This window comes from Scophthalmus maximus, chromosome 3, assembly GCF_022379125.1.
Source record: "Scophthalmus maximus strain ysfricsl-2021 chromosome 3, ASM2237912v1, whole genome shotgun sequence".
In the NCBI taxonomy this organism is placed as follows: Eukaryota; Metazoa; Chordata; class Actinopteri; order Pleuronectiformes; family Scophthalmidae; genus Scophthalmus; species Scophthalmus maximus.
The window spans coordinates 28,071,595-28,088,213 of record NC_061517.1 but is presented as its reverse complement, the minus strand read 5'-3'; the positions used below and the strand labels follow the sequence as shown (position 1 = coordinate 28,088,213).

The window sequence follows — 16,619 nt, the reverse complement described above, 5'->3', positions numbered from 1 at the left end:
TCAATCCACCTTATCAGGTATAATATTTTTATTATATGATCTAATTGTTTCTATATTATATTCTGCTGTTCCAAGTATGGATTTCTGTGCGTGCATATATATATATCTATATGTATAGATATATATTAAATGTATGATTTGCGTGCGGAAGGCTGGACGTCGTTTTGTTGCATTCCTGCGCAGGTTTGACCTTTGACCTGGTTGTTGCATTCCAGAGAGGCTCGTCTTGCAGCAGCAGCAGCACCGCCACCGCCTGCGCTCACACACTCACACACCGCTTCTGCTTCTGCGCTACACGGGGACGATGAGTGCGGAGCTCGTTTAGACTGGACTCGGCAGTGGCAGCGATCGGAGACGAGCAGAGACGATCGGAGACGAGCAGACACCGCAGCACCGCTCCGAGCGACCAGGGAAACACCTACAGCCCCGTCTCTCCCCCGGAACCGAGTTAGCCGCTCCGCTAAGCAGCTAAAAGCGCCATCGTACCGAGGTCGCTTTGTAGACGCACGGCAGGCGAGTCGCAGACACCAGCGCAGAGGAAATGAAGGACAAACAAAAGAGAAAGAAGGAGCGGACCTGGGCTGAGGCGGCTCGCATGGTAAACCGTCTCCTTTTCGCGTGTGTTAACTGTCTGCGTGGGGCTTTTCCACGAACGATTGTGTCGTGCACGATGGAATCCAGATGTGTTGTTGTTTGAACATTCTCCTCACGACCACAGCCCGGGCTGCGCCGCGGCTACCAGCTAGCCGCCGACACAGTAGTGTGAACGGAACCAGCGGGCGCGTATGGTTGAATGTGACCGGGCGGGCACGCTTCACATCGGCTACACGCCTTCTGTGCTGCGGACGCCGAGAGCCACGAAGCGCGACGCGCTAACGCTGGTTAGCACGCGAGCGTCCACCTCTCCTGTTGTGAGCTCTTTGTTTGCTAGGCAGCGAGCTAGCTAGCTAGCGCTACGCTAATCAACCACCTCGGCGAACCCGGGTGATATTAAACCGATTCAAGCGCGACGACGAGCCCGCGCCCTCGGTGGAACACGCCGGTCAGCGACAGGCGACGTGGTCCGACTCGTGTCATTAGTGCACCGCCTAACTCGCCGCAGCAGTGGCAGCTAGCTAATGTTGTTGACCACAATGCATGCTAACTCTAGCAAAGCTAACGGCTAGCGTCAACCTCCAGCTAGCTTGTCTCGCCGATCCACATCGAAACCGATCGGTGCGAGGATTATAAACGTCTTGCGTGGTTTCCTTACATCAACATACCGTGTTGTGAGATCGAGCAACACTGGAAGAGACGTGCAGTGAAACGTCACGACCCGAAGATGAACTGTTATTTATTTATTGTCAGAGCAGACCATCACCGAGTGGACCGGTGTGAGGTCAGGGGGGGGCAGCTACCTGAGGTCAGGGGGGGCAGCTACCTGAGGTGAGGGGCGGGGGCAGCTACCTGAGGGGAGGGGGGGGCAGGGGGCAGCTACCTGAGGTGAGGGGGGGGCAGCTACCTGAGGTGAGGGGGGGGGGGGGGGGGGGGCAGCTACCTGGGGTCGGGGGGGGGGCAGCTACCTGAGGTGAGGGGCGGGGGGGGGCAGCTATCTGAGGGGAGGGGGGGGCAGCTACCTGAGGTGAGGGGGGGCAGCTACCTGGGGTCGGGGGGGGGCTACCTGAGGTGAGGGGCCAAGGGGGGGGCAGCTACCTGAGGTGGGGGGGCAGCTACCTGAGGTCAGGCTCCTGATCTCCTTGACTAGCTGCTGTGTTAAATACACAATCTAAATTCTAAATGGCCACGTTTTGCTCCAGATGAACAGACAAACCACATTCACCAGGGTACCAAAATGTAAAGCGGCCTTAGAAAGTATTTGTATAGATTTAATTTGCATTTGCAGGATTTTAAATGCATACATTGCCACGGTCCCCATCAGTCTACAATCCAGCATCCATACTGACTAAGTGAAAGCATGCAAGCAATTATCAAAACTAAAACTGGCACTCCACAGTCGAAATGGTGTTCACCTGCGGAAAAACTGAACTGATGGACATAGTAAAGGGTGCACAGATCAGTGGCCTCCAGAGTAACACTGGTGTGTGTAACGCAATCATTTAGGTGCGACCGTAATATTTTTTCCTCGCCGCCTTTTGGCGCTGCAATATTACATTTCAGTGTCAGCTTTCTGTCCATTACATTTAATCGCACCTGAGCCATGAAAGCTGGACAAGCCACTCTTTTGGAAAGGCAGATATTTTGGCCCCTTTTGTATGTTGTAGGCTCAGTTCTTCCAAATAATGAACCCCCTGCTTGTATTTCAGTGCAGTCACTTAAAGGGGCAGTAAGCAAATGTAAAGTAATACACGCTTTCCAAAAACCAGCGAATATTTCCTCACCACCCATTAGCTGAATCTGGGGTTCGGCGCAGCCCCTCCGTAAATCCAAAACAAATAAATGGTGCACACCGCACCACGCAACACTTGCGAGCGCAGTTTGTAGACATCACTCGTCGACACGTTAAGAGACGTGCCGCGACTCGCTTCAACGCCGTGGGTTTGGCCTAGTGGTTTGCCCCCTCCAAAATCGCTTACTGACCCTTTTAATGGATGAAACACTGTTACACATTGTAGTTTTGGCTGTTTTAGATAGTATTAAACACTCATCTAAAAAAAAACAGGGAACTCAAATCTTGGCAACACAAAAATCAAAACTCGAATGCAATGACGTGGTAATGACTACATATATGTGAATTGCAAGCATGGTCTTGGAGGAAAAAAATGGCTGCATCCATGTCAGAACTTTTTGATGGAGATGCGCCGATCAAATGGTTTAATGTATATTTCTTGATCATTTTTATAAGATGGCGACCATCAGATATTATAGAGACAAACCCAACAGTTCCCACAATGAGCAAACGTATGGTGACAGTGGTGAGGTAAAAAAAAAAGGAAGTTGAATGGATATCGGTCTATAATTGGCTAAAACATCTGGGTCAAGAGTAGGCTTTTTAAGCAGAGGTCACATTACTCCAACCTAAAGGTCTTCTGTCCGTAGTCTGTCAATAATGCTAAATTAATTAGCTATAATATGGGAGTGTTAAGTAAAATGTTTAACAGTCTAGTTGGAATAGGAATAGTCAACAAGATCTTCAACCTGTATGGGAGTAAAGTTGTGATGGCTGTCCTCCATTGTGTTGACACACAGCAGTTATTATTAGACAGACAGATTCTGTGTAGTCATTAATTCAAAAGCAAACATGACCAGAAGGGCGCTCAGAGAGCACATACCTCCACCAAGGGTGGTGGTGCCACTTGTCACCTTATTGTGTGGATTGAGAAAGTGAAATAAAATCCTTGATGTTGAAATCACTCATTTTATTCGTTTTATCCATACTAAACACTAATGTTTATAAAAGCCTGAAAATTCAGATAAACATTCTGAGTAAGGGGCAGGTGCATGGTATACGGTAACCAGTAGAACTGAGTTTTGTATTTTCCAGCTTGGAATTGCTGATGTCCTCTGACCCACTACAGTTTCATACTGAATCAAGTATTATTACACTTGGGCTCTTCACATGTTTCACATACATTGGTTTATTTGTGGCAACTGTCAGACAAATGTTGACATTCTTTTTCAAATGACTAAAATGTTGGTGGAACAGAAGTGATGGACGTGTTTATTTGCATATAGATCAGGGAAGTAGGATCTGATCACAAGTGATCACTGGAGACGCATTCTGATGTGACCTGAGCTCTCAGTACAGATGTAACTACCAGGTCTGAGCAGGGCCCAGGTTCAGGTCTGAACCCTCCTCCTTGGCCAGGGCTTTAAAGAATGCGAAGGTGAATTAGTAAATTTCGACTAACATGTTCTTTTTGCTGTAACCAGATTTTAGTAAAGCAAAATAAATGGTGGTGAGATGAGAATTGTCCGCGATTAATTGCATTAGTTATTGTCATTGTCTCAACCTTTATTGTTTTTTTATGTAAGACTCAGGCGGTATTCTCCAGTCGCTCTTCCATATCTGAGTTCATCAGTCCACTTGTTCACCGGGCTGTAAGAGAGGCCACCATGTCCTCGTGGACCTCCTTTTGTCGAGGCTGATGTCCTCTTGTTTTCTATAGCAATGCTGACTTGCAATTTTCAACTAGCCAAAACCGAAATATCACTCCGCTCAGGGCCAGGTGCCAATGTTCAATGCACCACAGATATTATCTTGACCAAAACAATCAGTAATTCTCTTCATTTTGACTAACCAGCGTGTTTTAAAGTCGAGGACGAGTACAGGGCACAGTTTCCCACATATACACTTATATAATAAATAATGTTTGCTTAAATGTAACTTCTAATTGCTGTTTGAGGTATACTATTGACAAAGTTATTTCACAACTGTAAAATGTCCCGCTTAGAACACTTTTTTAATCACCAGTACTGTATTACTTGGAAATGAATGGCCACCTTGTGATTAGAAAGTTTTTCTGTAAATGTCTGTTTGTCCATCAGTTAAAAAAAATAACTCTGTTCCCCAGGTTTTGGAGAACTTCTCTGATGCACCCATGACTCCCAAACAAATCCTCCATGTCATCCAGACCAAGGGACTGAAGGAAATGAGGTCAGACGCGCGCGCACGCACGCACACACACGCGCACACACACACGGTTAGTTTTGTACAAGTGCCAGCTGCTGCAGTTCAAATGGCAAAGCTGTAGAAGCCATGTTGATTGATAAACCATAATAAGTTTCAGTAACACCATCATCACCGAGCATAGATAGATAGATACTGGAAATTCCGGTGCAACAGCAGCACGTTTCACACAGCACACATTAAATATATATATACAATATCTACACAAATAAATGTAAAATTGCAAAAAAAACTGAATAAGAATAATAAATTTAAAGAATTTTACATGAAATATTAACAGTGGAAATAGTGCAGTAGTACAATCAGTTACCAGTAGTGTGCAGAGGAACATGGTAACATGAAGGTGCAAATGTTAAGCTTAGACAGAGTTAATCTGTCAGCCAGAGGTGAGGTGTTATACAGCCTTATGGCTTGTGGCAGGAAAGATTTCCTGTAACGGTCCTTGTGGCAGCGAAGCTGAATCAGTCTATTGGAGAAGGAGCTCCGCTGTCTGTCCAGTGTGAGGTGGAGAGGATGGTCCAGGTTATCCATGATGAATAACAGTTTGTTCATAGACCTCCTCTCCACCACAGCATGGATGACGGCTGTGTACTTATTAACACTTGTAACATTTGTTCCTACGATGGAATAGATTGTGTTTTGAACTGTCATACATCAACTGAACGTCCCAGCATACATGTTCATAACGATTGTTTTGTCTTTCTTTCTGCATTGACCACGTGGCCCGCTGTTGACTGCAGGAGGTAGGTTGGACACGCCTCTGTAATCAAACACCGCATTAATTTCATATTCTATCATTTCCTCCCAAGGCCAATGTTTACTAAATCCTATAGCCGTGGAATATGGCGTCATCTTTTTGTCTCTTTCCTGAGTGAGCAGATTGAGAAACGGAGCACAGGAAAATATATTTTGCAATAAATATATTTTGTACTCAATAAATGTATTTGCGTGTTAAAATAAACACACACTCTAGCTCTACCAAACTGTAAATCGATCAAACAAACCTGACACGATTAGCCAAAAACCAAGTAACTTATAAAACATTTACATGTTGATTGATAGATGGGTACCTCAGTAGAAATGGGATAACAACAATTTTGGCAGTTAGCATGTTATTGTCATGTCAGTCATATCACACAACCCTAGCTTTCATAGGTTTTGTTCGCCAGGGATAAACTGCTAGCACAAGCTCCATGACAAGTGTGTGTGTGTGTGTACGCAGTGGTACAGCTCCGTTGGCCTGTCTGGTCACCATGCTGCACTCCCAGGTGAGGGGAGACAGAGTCAAGAACAGCATCTTCTTCAAACTGCCTGGTCGGATGAGCCTGTTCACACTGAAGGTGAGCAAAACGAGATCCTCTTCACACTCAACGCTCAAATCATGTCACTGACAAAAGTCAAGTCACCTTTTTAAAACACCAAGTACCTAAATCATCAAATGTTGAGCCTGAACGGCCTAAAATAAGATCAAAATAAATCAAATAAGTTAATGATGGACATTGGACCAAGAGACAAACTCAGACTGAACTCAAATCAAGCTGAAACAGGTTTTTAAATTGGATTTAGAATAATAAATAACGGGGAGTGAGGTGACTGAAAGCAGCATATATCGGCCGATATATAGCCCTACTTTACATGCAAACTTCTGTAAAGCCAACTTCATTTGGAAGGCACACCAAACCATGACAGCCTAACAAAATAGTTTTGGGATAGTTATGCCATTACTAATCAGAGCATTAATACAAGGATATGGAGTAGCCAGCCAGTGGGGGGAAAAGGAATCATCATTTGTGTCTGTGAAAACGCCCACATTTGTGCATCTGGTACATTCTAATGTCACTAAACATGTAGTTAATTATTGTGCGCCGTTCCAACCAGGGCTTTGGTGCGATCGTGGCCCTTTCAGAAGATTTGTAGTTTGGCCTGGAACGTCAGTGTCTTTTTTGGAGACTTTGTACATCATGTCCACGATGATAAATCCAACATTGAATGACTTTTATGATTATTTATCCCGTTTTTCATGATGAAAAAGGTTACTCTTGTCATAAGCGGTCTACTAGCCTTCCATTTTGGATCTTTGACCAATCAGCTTACTCCTATTCCCTGAACTGTGAATAAAAAAGAAATTACCAAAATAATCGGTAGAACAGCGTAATATATGCACATTCTCCTCTGCACACTTGGAGATGTGACCCCTGGCAATGCGGAGTTATTTGTAAAAAATGTACATGAATTTTGATTTGCATTAGTAAGAATGTTTCAGATCGTATAACCGAGACTTGGAAGAAGAACTTTCAAAATGGAAAAATCGTCATCATTGTTGTTGGGTGTCAATTTCTCTGAGATTCAATTTCCGTTTTGTTTTTTCATTTGTCTCTATGGTAATATAACTATTTATACATTCATGTGACATCACTGTCATATTCTGATAGCCTATGTTGTCCTGAAGAAGAAAGATTTATATAACTTGACTACATTACATGGTTTAGGTAATACAAGCATTATTACACTAAGAGAGGCGGACCAAATAGAATACAGGTTTTAGGCATTTCAGCATTGGCTTCACTTTCTAGACCATCTTTAGATACAGTCTTTGGTTTCAGCCTCTCCACTCGGATCGCTCTGCTGTTGATATGTAGATTGCTGTTGTGCCGGGTAACACTGTCCATTTACCAGTAATATGCGGGGTCCAGCTAACTCTGTACTATTGACACTTTGTAGAAGAACGCCCTCCAGTGGACAAAGACAACGTCAGAGTCGGAGACGGCAGCGGAGGCGGCGGGCAGCACAGCCCAGTCGGCGTCTGGCAGCAGCACCACGGTCCCCATCGGTCCCACCGAGGCCGCGGAGCAGGAGAGCTGTGACTCCACTGAGACCACTGCTGCTGCGAGCGGAGACAACGACGGTAACACAATGCACCAGTAACCCCTTCATTACTCCCATCTTGAGGTTATTGCAGTGATGACTCCAGCTGGTTATTTTGTCTAGGGCTGCGACGCTTCGTCGATTTGCGTAGAATTATGCGTCGAAACATCACACAGTTTACAGAGTTGGTTGCAGCAGTGAATGTGCGGTGCAGGTCTGTCTGTTCATGAAGGCCCCCAGTGTCTAAAGACAAATGAAAAGCTTCTCTGTGTTATTTACCAAGCTGTTGAGGAAGTAAACGGATTGAGACCGGGTCGGAGCGAGACACTTCGGCCCTGGAAGAAAAAACTGCAAACTCAAATACTCACGTCACGCGAGTTAAGCAAAGCGACAAACTGCAACAAACATAAACTACGTTTTACTATTAACGTCATATCATGATAAGGTGTGTTTTGATCCATGAATAGCACAATGTCACTACGGCAGCTCTGACGTCATTACACAACACTACAAAGTGTTGGAAGAGAGAGATAAAAACTCTTCTTTGTTATAAAACTGTTGTATTTAGATGGAATAAATACATAAAAAGACATTAGTGAAATTAAACCAGTTTTAATGAGAAAGCTCAAACACATGGAACAGCTGAGAGAGTCCGTCTGACCATGTCGCCATAAAGCCTGTAACATTGCTGGAGATAATGTTCAGATGTTGCGCTATGGATTGTGTTACATAGAGAATATTAACTCTAAATGTTTTCTTTTTTTAGGTGAACATTATATCTTTTATTTTTGTTGTTTCATTTTCATTTACTCTGACCCATATATCTGCTTCATATATATATATATATATTGGTAAGCTAACCAAAGGATTACTCGCAAAAATAATCGACAGATAAATCGCAAAAAAGAAACGTAAGCTGCAGCCTTAGAGGGGACCTTACTGGGCGTAGCCAGACTAATACTCTCCTCTCGGTACATTTCGATTTCCAAGAGGCATTTCCAACGGAAGCAGACGAATCATGTGACGTCTGTTGAGCGACGCGAAAATGTCATGAGACCAGAGCAGAGAGGAGAGACGTCCGTGATGATGATTCCACATTGTCTGTGAACCAGTGTTGTCGCTTTTGCGCGAGAAAGGTGCACAATGTAGACCCAGGAAATTCGTCTGGGTCCCAGGCTAGAGGGGACCTACATCTGCAAATGGAAAATGACCTACATGAGGAGATTGACCTGATGTAGGTCACTGAAGAGAATATATTTGAAGATGTATTCAAGTAAATGCATCCAAGAAGAAACCCAGGAAACGTGAAACGCTAACACATGCTTTCATCTCCTCTGGACTACTGTAAAGCCCTGTTCTCCTCCCTCAGTATATCTGCTCTTGACCAACTTCAGGTCATCCAACATGCAGCCACACATTTAACAAGGTCAAACAGATGATCCCACATCACCCCTGTGCTCAGATCTCCTCACTGGCTCCCTGTCCCATTCAGAATCCAGTTTAAAATTCTCACTCTCACTTACCAAGCTGTCCACAGCCGGGCCCCCTCATATATACCTGATCCACTTCACCCCTATATTCAAACTCTGCTTCATGTTTCTGTTTTTATTACTTATTTTATGTATCTTTTATATATGTGTCTTTCCTCTTATCATTTGAGACCCTGTGTTTCAGATGGTCCCCAATCTTTAACGAGTTCTCCACAGGACTTTTGCTGTAAATTGCAAATCGCCAATGTAAAGCACTTTGTGACTTGTGTCTGTGAGAAGCGCGACACAAATAAACGTATTATTATTGTTATTATATGTGCGAGAGTTGACCATATAAGTGTGTTTTTCCCTGACTGAAGCCTCGGTGGATGAGAGCTCGTCCAGCGCGTCCTGCTCCGCAGAGCACCAGGCCCCCAGCAACCAGCCTCAGACCCGCCTCAGCCGGGCCGCAGGACAACAGGGTCGCTCGGACCCGCAGCAGGCCCAGCACACGCAACACGCACAAACCAGACTGAGCCGCTCCAGACAGGTCTGCACCTTGTTTACAATGGAAATCATACCTTGTTGTCATGAACCAATGTCTTTCACTCATTCCATTTGTTTTGGGCTGGATTGTTATGTACCGACCGTCTCTTCCTGTGTTGCTACAGTCAGGGAGGCAGAGGAAGAAAGCCGTCATGATGCCTCGTGTCGTCCTCACTCCTCTCAAAGTAAACGGAGAGCACGTCGCCTCAGGTGAGGGCCTCTCTCTTGTTCCTAGAACAACAACAACCACAGCAGTGATTACAGCCGAGCAGCCTGTCAAGTCAAACTCCAACATGAAGATCATTTCGCCAGTTAACTGAGGGCATAGTATCTGATAATAATGAGTCAAACGTGCGGTTTCCACGACAGGGCCCATGAAGAGGAGCCGAGGAGGAGTGGACGTCGACTTTGAGACACCCGGCTCCATCCTGGTCAACACCAACATCAGAGCCCTCATCAACGTGCGGACCTTCTCTGCCTTTCCCACACACTCACAGCAGCAGCTGCTGCAGCTGCTGCCGGAGGTTGACCGGCAGGTATGTTGTTCGTCTGTCTTTTATCCCAAGTCTGTTTTCATGTTGCGTACTCTAATGTACAGTGAGCATCACACACTTCATTAAATCAGAGAAGGATAACATTTGTGTTTTGGATTCATAGACCCTTGTGCTGCATTTCTTACAACTATTAAATTCACGCAGAATTGTGGATTCACTGAACAGTCATTAATTGTGCTTGTCATCAACTCTTTTGAATGTCATCAGTTACTGTTCTGTTAATTAAAAGAGAAAAGGGCCCGATCTTGCAACTCTGCCATACCTGGGCATGACCTGTGAATGCCAACCGACAGTCTGTGAATCGTCAGGCTATGGTGAGCCCACTGTTTGGAATGGGCTGTTTGTTTGGTTGTACCTTTCCTGAGAAACGCTCATAGAAACAAATTCACATTTCACACAAACAATTTACAGCCAATCCACATTCAGTGATTTTCAGATCTGACGACCTTATATGATCTTAATTTGGCACATGATCTGCTTTTCAAAAGAATTGTGCAACACTGGAGAACACAGATAGTACTGCGTGTGCATTCATAACAACAAACAGATATTCATTTTTTATTTTACATTATCAAATTCGGTGCTGCTAATGGTATTGAGGAAATTCAAGCATTAGTCTGAGCCTGTCTGTTCAGGGGGTGTGTCCAGCTCTCACTGACCGACACACGCACCACATAGAGATTCAGAGCAGAAAGTGAACCGGTCCAAGGTCTAGTTGTACTTGACCAAAACGCTTGCAGCCACAAGTGTTACACATGTATTTCAAGTAAAGGCTCGCCCTCCTCTTCATAAAACTTAGAAGAAGCTAGTTTTTCTTTATTTAAGGTTCAGGTACAAAACCGACTCAGCTATTGCACAAATAAGGACGTGTTGCAATATTGTAACTCAATTTAAGTTTAGCATAATGCAAATTTTGTCACACACCTTGATCTAGGCCACTCGATTTCTCAGATGTATTCATTGTTTGAACATTGTGCCCTCTCTTCTTGTAGATGGGACCTGATGGAATGGCCAGACTGAGCAGTTCAGCTCTCAACAATGAGTTCTTCACCCATGCCTCCCAGAGCTGGAAGGAAAGGCTGGCTGAGGGTAAATGTTTTTTTCTTTCATGGACAAGCTGCCTAACAGGCTTCAAAATCCTTTAGATTTGCTATAGTGGTGCCACTTCGCATAACAATTGTGCTTTTATGTGATCAAAGCATGTAATTCCAGGTAACAGCTATGCAAAGAAGCTTATTGCACTAGTCTGTGTTATTTTATTGGAATTACAATTTGAATGCCTCCCATGGTCACTGTCTTGAAAAAGACAGACGAGTCAGGACACAAAAATGTCAATTTTCCTATGGCTCCAATCTTGAAAAATGCTGTCCACCTTGATAGTCCATGTTTTGGATACATAATCCAAACGTCAATTTCCAGGTCTGTATGGAATGTATTCAACAAACAATGTCCTCATATATTTAATGCTGATAAGAAACATGATCTGAAAGCACTTTTCACTGGTGACCATTTTGAAAAAAATGGCTGCCAAAGGCTGCATATTGAAATTCATGGTGGATTTGGCTTGGAAATTGCTATTATTCTGTGAAGACACTAAAAGGAACATATTGATTTTTGTGTGAGAGGAACAAGTGATGTCCGAAGAATGTGGACAAAAGGTTTTTTATGAAGAAAGATGGTTAAGAAACCAAAGACTACAGTTTAGTCAATCAGATGACACTTGGTGTGACGACAGAGGTTTTGACAGGGTTCTGTCGTATATGTTCTGATGCTTGTACAGTACTAAAGATTAACACCAGCTGCTTGTAACAAGTCATAGGCAGCTGAGTCAGGTTGATATGTCTTGTGTCTTGTCTTCCACTTGTTTAGGTGAGTTCACCCATGAGATGCAGGTGCGTTTCCGACAGGAAATGGAGAAAGAGAAGAAGGTCGAGGTGTGGAAGGAAAAGTTCTTCGAAGAGTACCATGGGCAAAAGTAAGGGTCTGAATTTACTAAAGCCATATTAGGACTTTTGTTAAACTTGGGCTGGTAGTAGTTAGATTAAACCTTGTGTACACTGATCAGCCACCACATTAAAGCCAGTCACTGGTTTAAATGTGCTGGCTGATTAGTGAAGATATTCATTTATTTATAAAGCCATTTATTCCCATCTCCTGTAGTTTGGACAACCTGAGCTCCCTCAGTCATAGCCACTGTGAAATGTACTAAACTGTAGTTTGTGTATCTCTAGGTCTGGCCTGACACGAGAGGAGTCCCTAAAGCTTACCATGAGCGAAACCAGTGAAGTTCCAGCCAGTGTGCTAGACAGCGATGTGGCTGTGGCAGCAGCCGGTGCCCCCAAGAGACGCAGTGTGGGTCGGCGAGGGAGAGACGGCAGGATGAGAAGACGCACACGGGCCGACCTGCGTCGCAGAGCCCGCAGGACCCTCTGCAAGGCCGCTGCTCCTGCCTTGCAACCTGCAGAAGCAACTGAGAGCAGTGCTGCAGTCGACAGCTCAGCCGTCTCCATTGGCTCTCCCGTGTCTGACAGTACAGTGGTTCAGGGCGAGGTGGTGCTGCAGGCAGAGTGTGGCGTGGAGCTTCCGGCTGAGAGTGCCTCCATGGAGCCAAAGCCCTCTCCAAGTCCAGTGCCGGCCATGTTACCAGCTCCCACTCCTACTCCTACTCCTATTCCTACTCCTACTCCCACTCCTACTCCTACTCCCACTCCCACTCCCACTCCCACTCCCACTCCGACTCCGACTCCGACTCCCACTCCCACTCCCAGCCCTAGCCCCAGCCCTGCTTCCACCAGTCCAAACGAAGAGCCCGAGGTTACATCCCGTCTACTCCCCGAAGAGGCTGCACCTGCCCTGGCTTCCACCTCCTCTCCTTCTTCCTCCTCCTCATCTGTCTCATCTGCCTCTTCACCTGCCTCCTCACCCTCCTCACCTTCAGACAGACCGGGGGCTTTTGCTGCAGGTCTGGACTCTTCTTCATCCTCCTCGGCATCCTCCAGTGCCGCAGTTGCAGCAGATCCCCTGGATGATACTGCCTCCGTGGTCACGTCCATCACAGGGGGTACCACCACCAGCAGCCGTGAGAGCAGCCCCTCAGCCAGCCCAGCCAGCACCCCTGCGCCCAGCGCTCAGCTCAAGGAGCAGAAGAGACGACCAGAGGAGAGTCAGGCCTTCTCCAGCTTCCCCGAAAAGAGGCCGCGGCTTGAGGACCGTCAGTCCTTTCGTACCACAATTGACGGTGTCCGTTCGGAGAAGCCGCAGCCGACAACAGAAGAGCCCAAAGTGCCGCCTATCCGGGTAAGGCTTTGTTGGATAAATCTTAACACAAACATTATGAGGTTTGTGTTAAACTCATTATGAGGTTTGTGTTAAACCCGTTGAGAAATGAGTTGTTATGCAGGTTAAGTGTTACTCACTGTCCTTGTGTGTCTGTCCCAGATTCAACTGTCCAGAATTAAACCTCCCTGGGTCAAAGGGCACCCCACCTACCAGATCTGCCCCCGGATCGTGCCCCCCGGCGAGGGCTCGCGGCGGTCGGGGACGGGGGGCGCACGCACGTTGGCAGACATCAAAGCCCGGGCCCAGCAAGCCCGGGCCCAGCGGGAGGCCGCTGCTGCTGTTGCAGCCTCTGGCGACGGGGCAGGGACGGTCGGGGTCAGGCTGCGGCCTTCTACTGGGCTACCGGATAGCAGCAATGGACGAAGAGCAAGAGAGCATCCAGGACCTATCGAGCCCGGAGGAGGAGGAGGAGGAGGAGGAGGAGGAGGAGGAGGAGATGTTGGGATGGAAGAGCAGGGATCGTCTTCGGGAGCTAATTCGTCTGGAACACAACTACTGCTACTCAGTGTAGATCCCACACCCCAGCCCTCTCCATCTTTGTCTACAACCTCTACGTCCATGTCCCTGGAGCCCCCACAGACACCGAGCCCTCCTCGAGAGGAAGTAGCTGGGGGCCCAGAGGCTGTTGAGGAAATAGAAGCAACATCAGCCAGTGTTCAGAGCCCCTCTGACTCGCCCTCTCTAGAGCCTGATACAGTATGTGAGTCTTTGGCCTGCCAGGCTACCGGGCGAGGCCAGGTTCCTGAGTCTGCCGCTGCCCCTGCCCCCTCAGAAAGTTCCGACCAAGGTCGGGAAAAACCCTCACTGGCTCCAACCTCAATCCCAGATTCCCTTCCTAGGTTTGGGGCTAAAGGTGTGGATGTTATTCAGACACTGGCCAGCTCCCGTCAATCCAAAGACAAGGACCAAGGGAAGGAGGTTGGAATGGGTGGTGTCATCCAGCATGGTTCCCACCACGTGGACCCCAATGAGCCTCTCTCTCACTCAACTAAAGAGAGACGGCTTACAGACAAATCCTCTCCCCAGCATGTGGACTCTTCTGGAGGAGAAAAAGAGGACGAGGCGGGAACACATAGCGACTCTACAGAAACTGCTTCAGACTGTGAGAATGAGAGCCAAGAGGATGAGCAGCAGCCGGACCAGGACTGGTGCCACTCACTGAACACCCAGAGAAACAGCCAAATGGTCATCTGCAGCCCTTCTACTCACAACCAGCAGCCGGTCATCCAGGCCCACATGTCCAGTCGCCAAGGTCAGACCGTCATTCAGCCTTGCTTCCCCAACAGTTTGCCTCACCCTCGGCAGAGCCGCCCCCATTCCCAGGACCACCAGTCTCTCAACAGCAACGTTGTGGTCAAAATGGAACCTGGAGATGATTATAGAGCTGTCGAAGAGTGTCGTGAAGGCTCAAAGCCCTCTGTCGCGCACCTGACTGCCGCAGCTGCCTCCAGGAGACTGGCCAGCTCAGCCAGATCAGTGTCCAGTGTGGAGGCCAACAACCCTTTAGTCACTCAGCTGCTGCAGGGTAGCCTGCCCCTGGAGAAAGTTCTACCCTCACACCCTCCCAACAGGCTGGAGATCAGCCGATTGCCAGGACCCCAACCCAGGCCACCACTGGCCAGAACCCCAGGACCTCGCAACAGGCCCGAGGCTTCAGAACTGAATGCATTCTCACAGAAACACACCAAATCACCAACAAGCCGTCCAGTCACGTGTCTGATGGAGGCCCCAGCGGCATCGCAGTATCAGTCCCAGCAGGCCCCCGGGGCCGTCCCAGTCATCACCTCTCTGCCGCCCTCCTCCTCCTCCTCCTCCTCCAGAAGTAAGTCGGATGTAAGCTCTCAGACTGCTATGGAGTCTGCAGTAATCAAAGACTCTCGTGGTTCTCAGCCCTCGCTGGGGGCTGCTCCAGACAGGCCCCAGCCCCCCCACCGGACCACGCCTAATGGCCCGTCCCCTCCCCATGCAGACACCTGTCCCACTGAGGTGTTGCCCACTATTAAGATCAACTGGCGTCCCCCACAGTCTCAGCTTCACCACCCTCACCAACAGCAGCTTTCTCCTGCAGCTACCATTAAGAATGAAGGTGCTGCGCGGCCCTCTTGCCAGGCTCTTGCCAAATCCTCCCCCATCATACCCATGAGTGTTACCAAAAAGGAGCCTATGAGCCCTGTGGACAGTTTCCTGAGTGGAGGGGCAATGGAGGGACTCCTCAATATGGAGATGACTTTAGCCAGGATGGCAAAAAAGGAGCACGGCAAAGCTTCCTACTCCTCTGGCTCTCCCTGCACCTCTTCCTCTCCCTCACCCTCCTCTGGCTCCTCCCTTCCCTTCCATCTGTATGGGAAGCTCCCCAAGCAAGCTGGAGCAGTAAGCTACACAGCCAACGTATCAGTGATGGACAATGGCGGCTTCACCCGGAGCATGGCGGACGGCATGCTCCAGCTGCGTCCCCGCTTGACCTCCAGCCAGACCACCCTCAGCATCCAGGCCTTTACTGACAGTACGACCGAGGAGGTGGCGCTCAAGTGCTCATGCCGCCTCAAAGCTATGATCATGTGCCAAGGCTGTGGTGCTTTCTGCCACGACGATTGCATCGGTCCCTCCAAACTCTGCGTGTCGTGTCTTGTGGTCAGATAGCATGTTGAAGTCACTGCTATCTGTGTACAGTATCGTTGTACAGAAGCCTGAGTTGGTCAGAGCACACCGCCTTGTATAATGACTGCTCTGTATTTTTGGTTGTTGCAGAATTTCAGATTTTTTTTAGTTGAACTGATATTATCATTATTATTATTATTATTGTTATTGTTGTTATTATTAGTATTATAATTATTAATATTGTTATTGTGAATTTGGGGCATGATTGGTTGTAAATTGTGCCTTTTTTGTTTTCTCTCCTCAAAAACATTTACCTCATCTTAACTTGCTCGACCTGTCATCAGATGGTGGCGATAATTGTTTTGGTCCCTCGTTTTCTCAGCAAACAAGGACTTATTGTTGTTTCTTTGATCAAAGAAGTATTTTTTTAACCATTAAAATGAGTAAATGACGAAGGACTCATTTCATTGTTCCCTTCAACTCTGGTCTTAAAGTGTAACTGCACCCTCAGGTCTGAACCCAGCTCCATCCACTGCTTGACTTTGAAAAATGCTAAAACTAGGGAGGCAGGGCTGGATGCGAGAGTGGCCGATGGAGGTAAGGGTGGATGCGAGAGTAGGC

The 16,619-nt window shown here is 47.2% G+C and overlaps 1 protein-coding gene across 2 annotated transcripts; it reads left to right on the top strand.

Annotated features, from left to right (window-relative positions):
* The first annotated feature begins 204 nt into the window (after positions 1-204).
* asxl1 (ASXL transcriptional regulator 1) lies at positions 205-16,450 on the top strand. Of its 2 annotated transcripts, XM_047331079.1 has the most exons (11): positions 205-598; positions 4,512-4,595; positions 5,848-5,967; positions 7,349-7,532; positions 9,342-9,511; positions 9,633-9,717; positions 9,877-10,043; positions 11,054-11,150; positions 11,931-12,036; positions 12,293-13,358; positions 13,500-16,450. In XM_047331079.1, exons 1-11 carry the CDS (start codon positions 542-544, stop codon positions 16,038-16,040), a joined length of 4,677 nt encoding a protein of 1,558 aa, XP_047187035.1. In that variant the 5' UTR covers positions 205-541; the 3' UTR covers positions 16,041-16,450. The 2 variants fall into 2 exon arrangements, with proteins under 2 accessions (XP_047187035.1, XP_047187036.1); XM_047331080.1 differs by lacking the exons at positions 205-598; positions 4,512-4,595; positions 5,848-5,967; ... (2 more) ...; positions 9,633-9,717; positions 9,877-10,043 and adding an exon at positions 10,291-10,375.
* Positions 16,451-16,619: the final 169 nt, after the last annotated feature.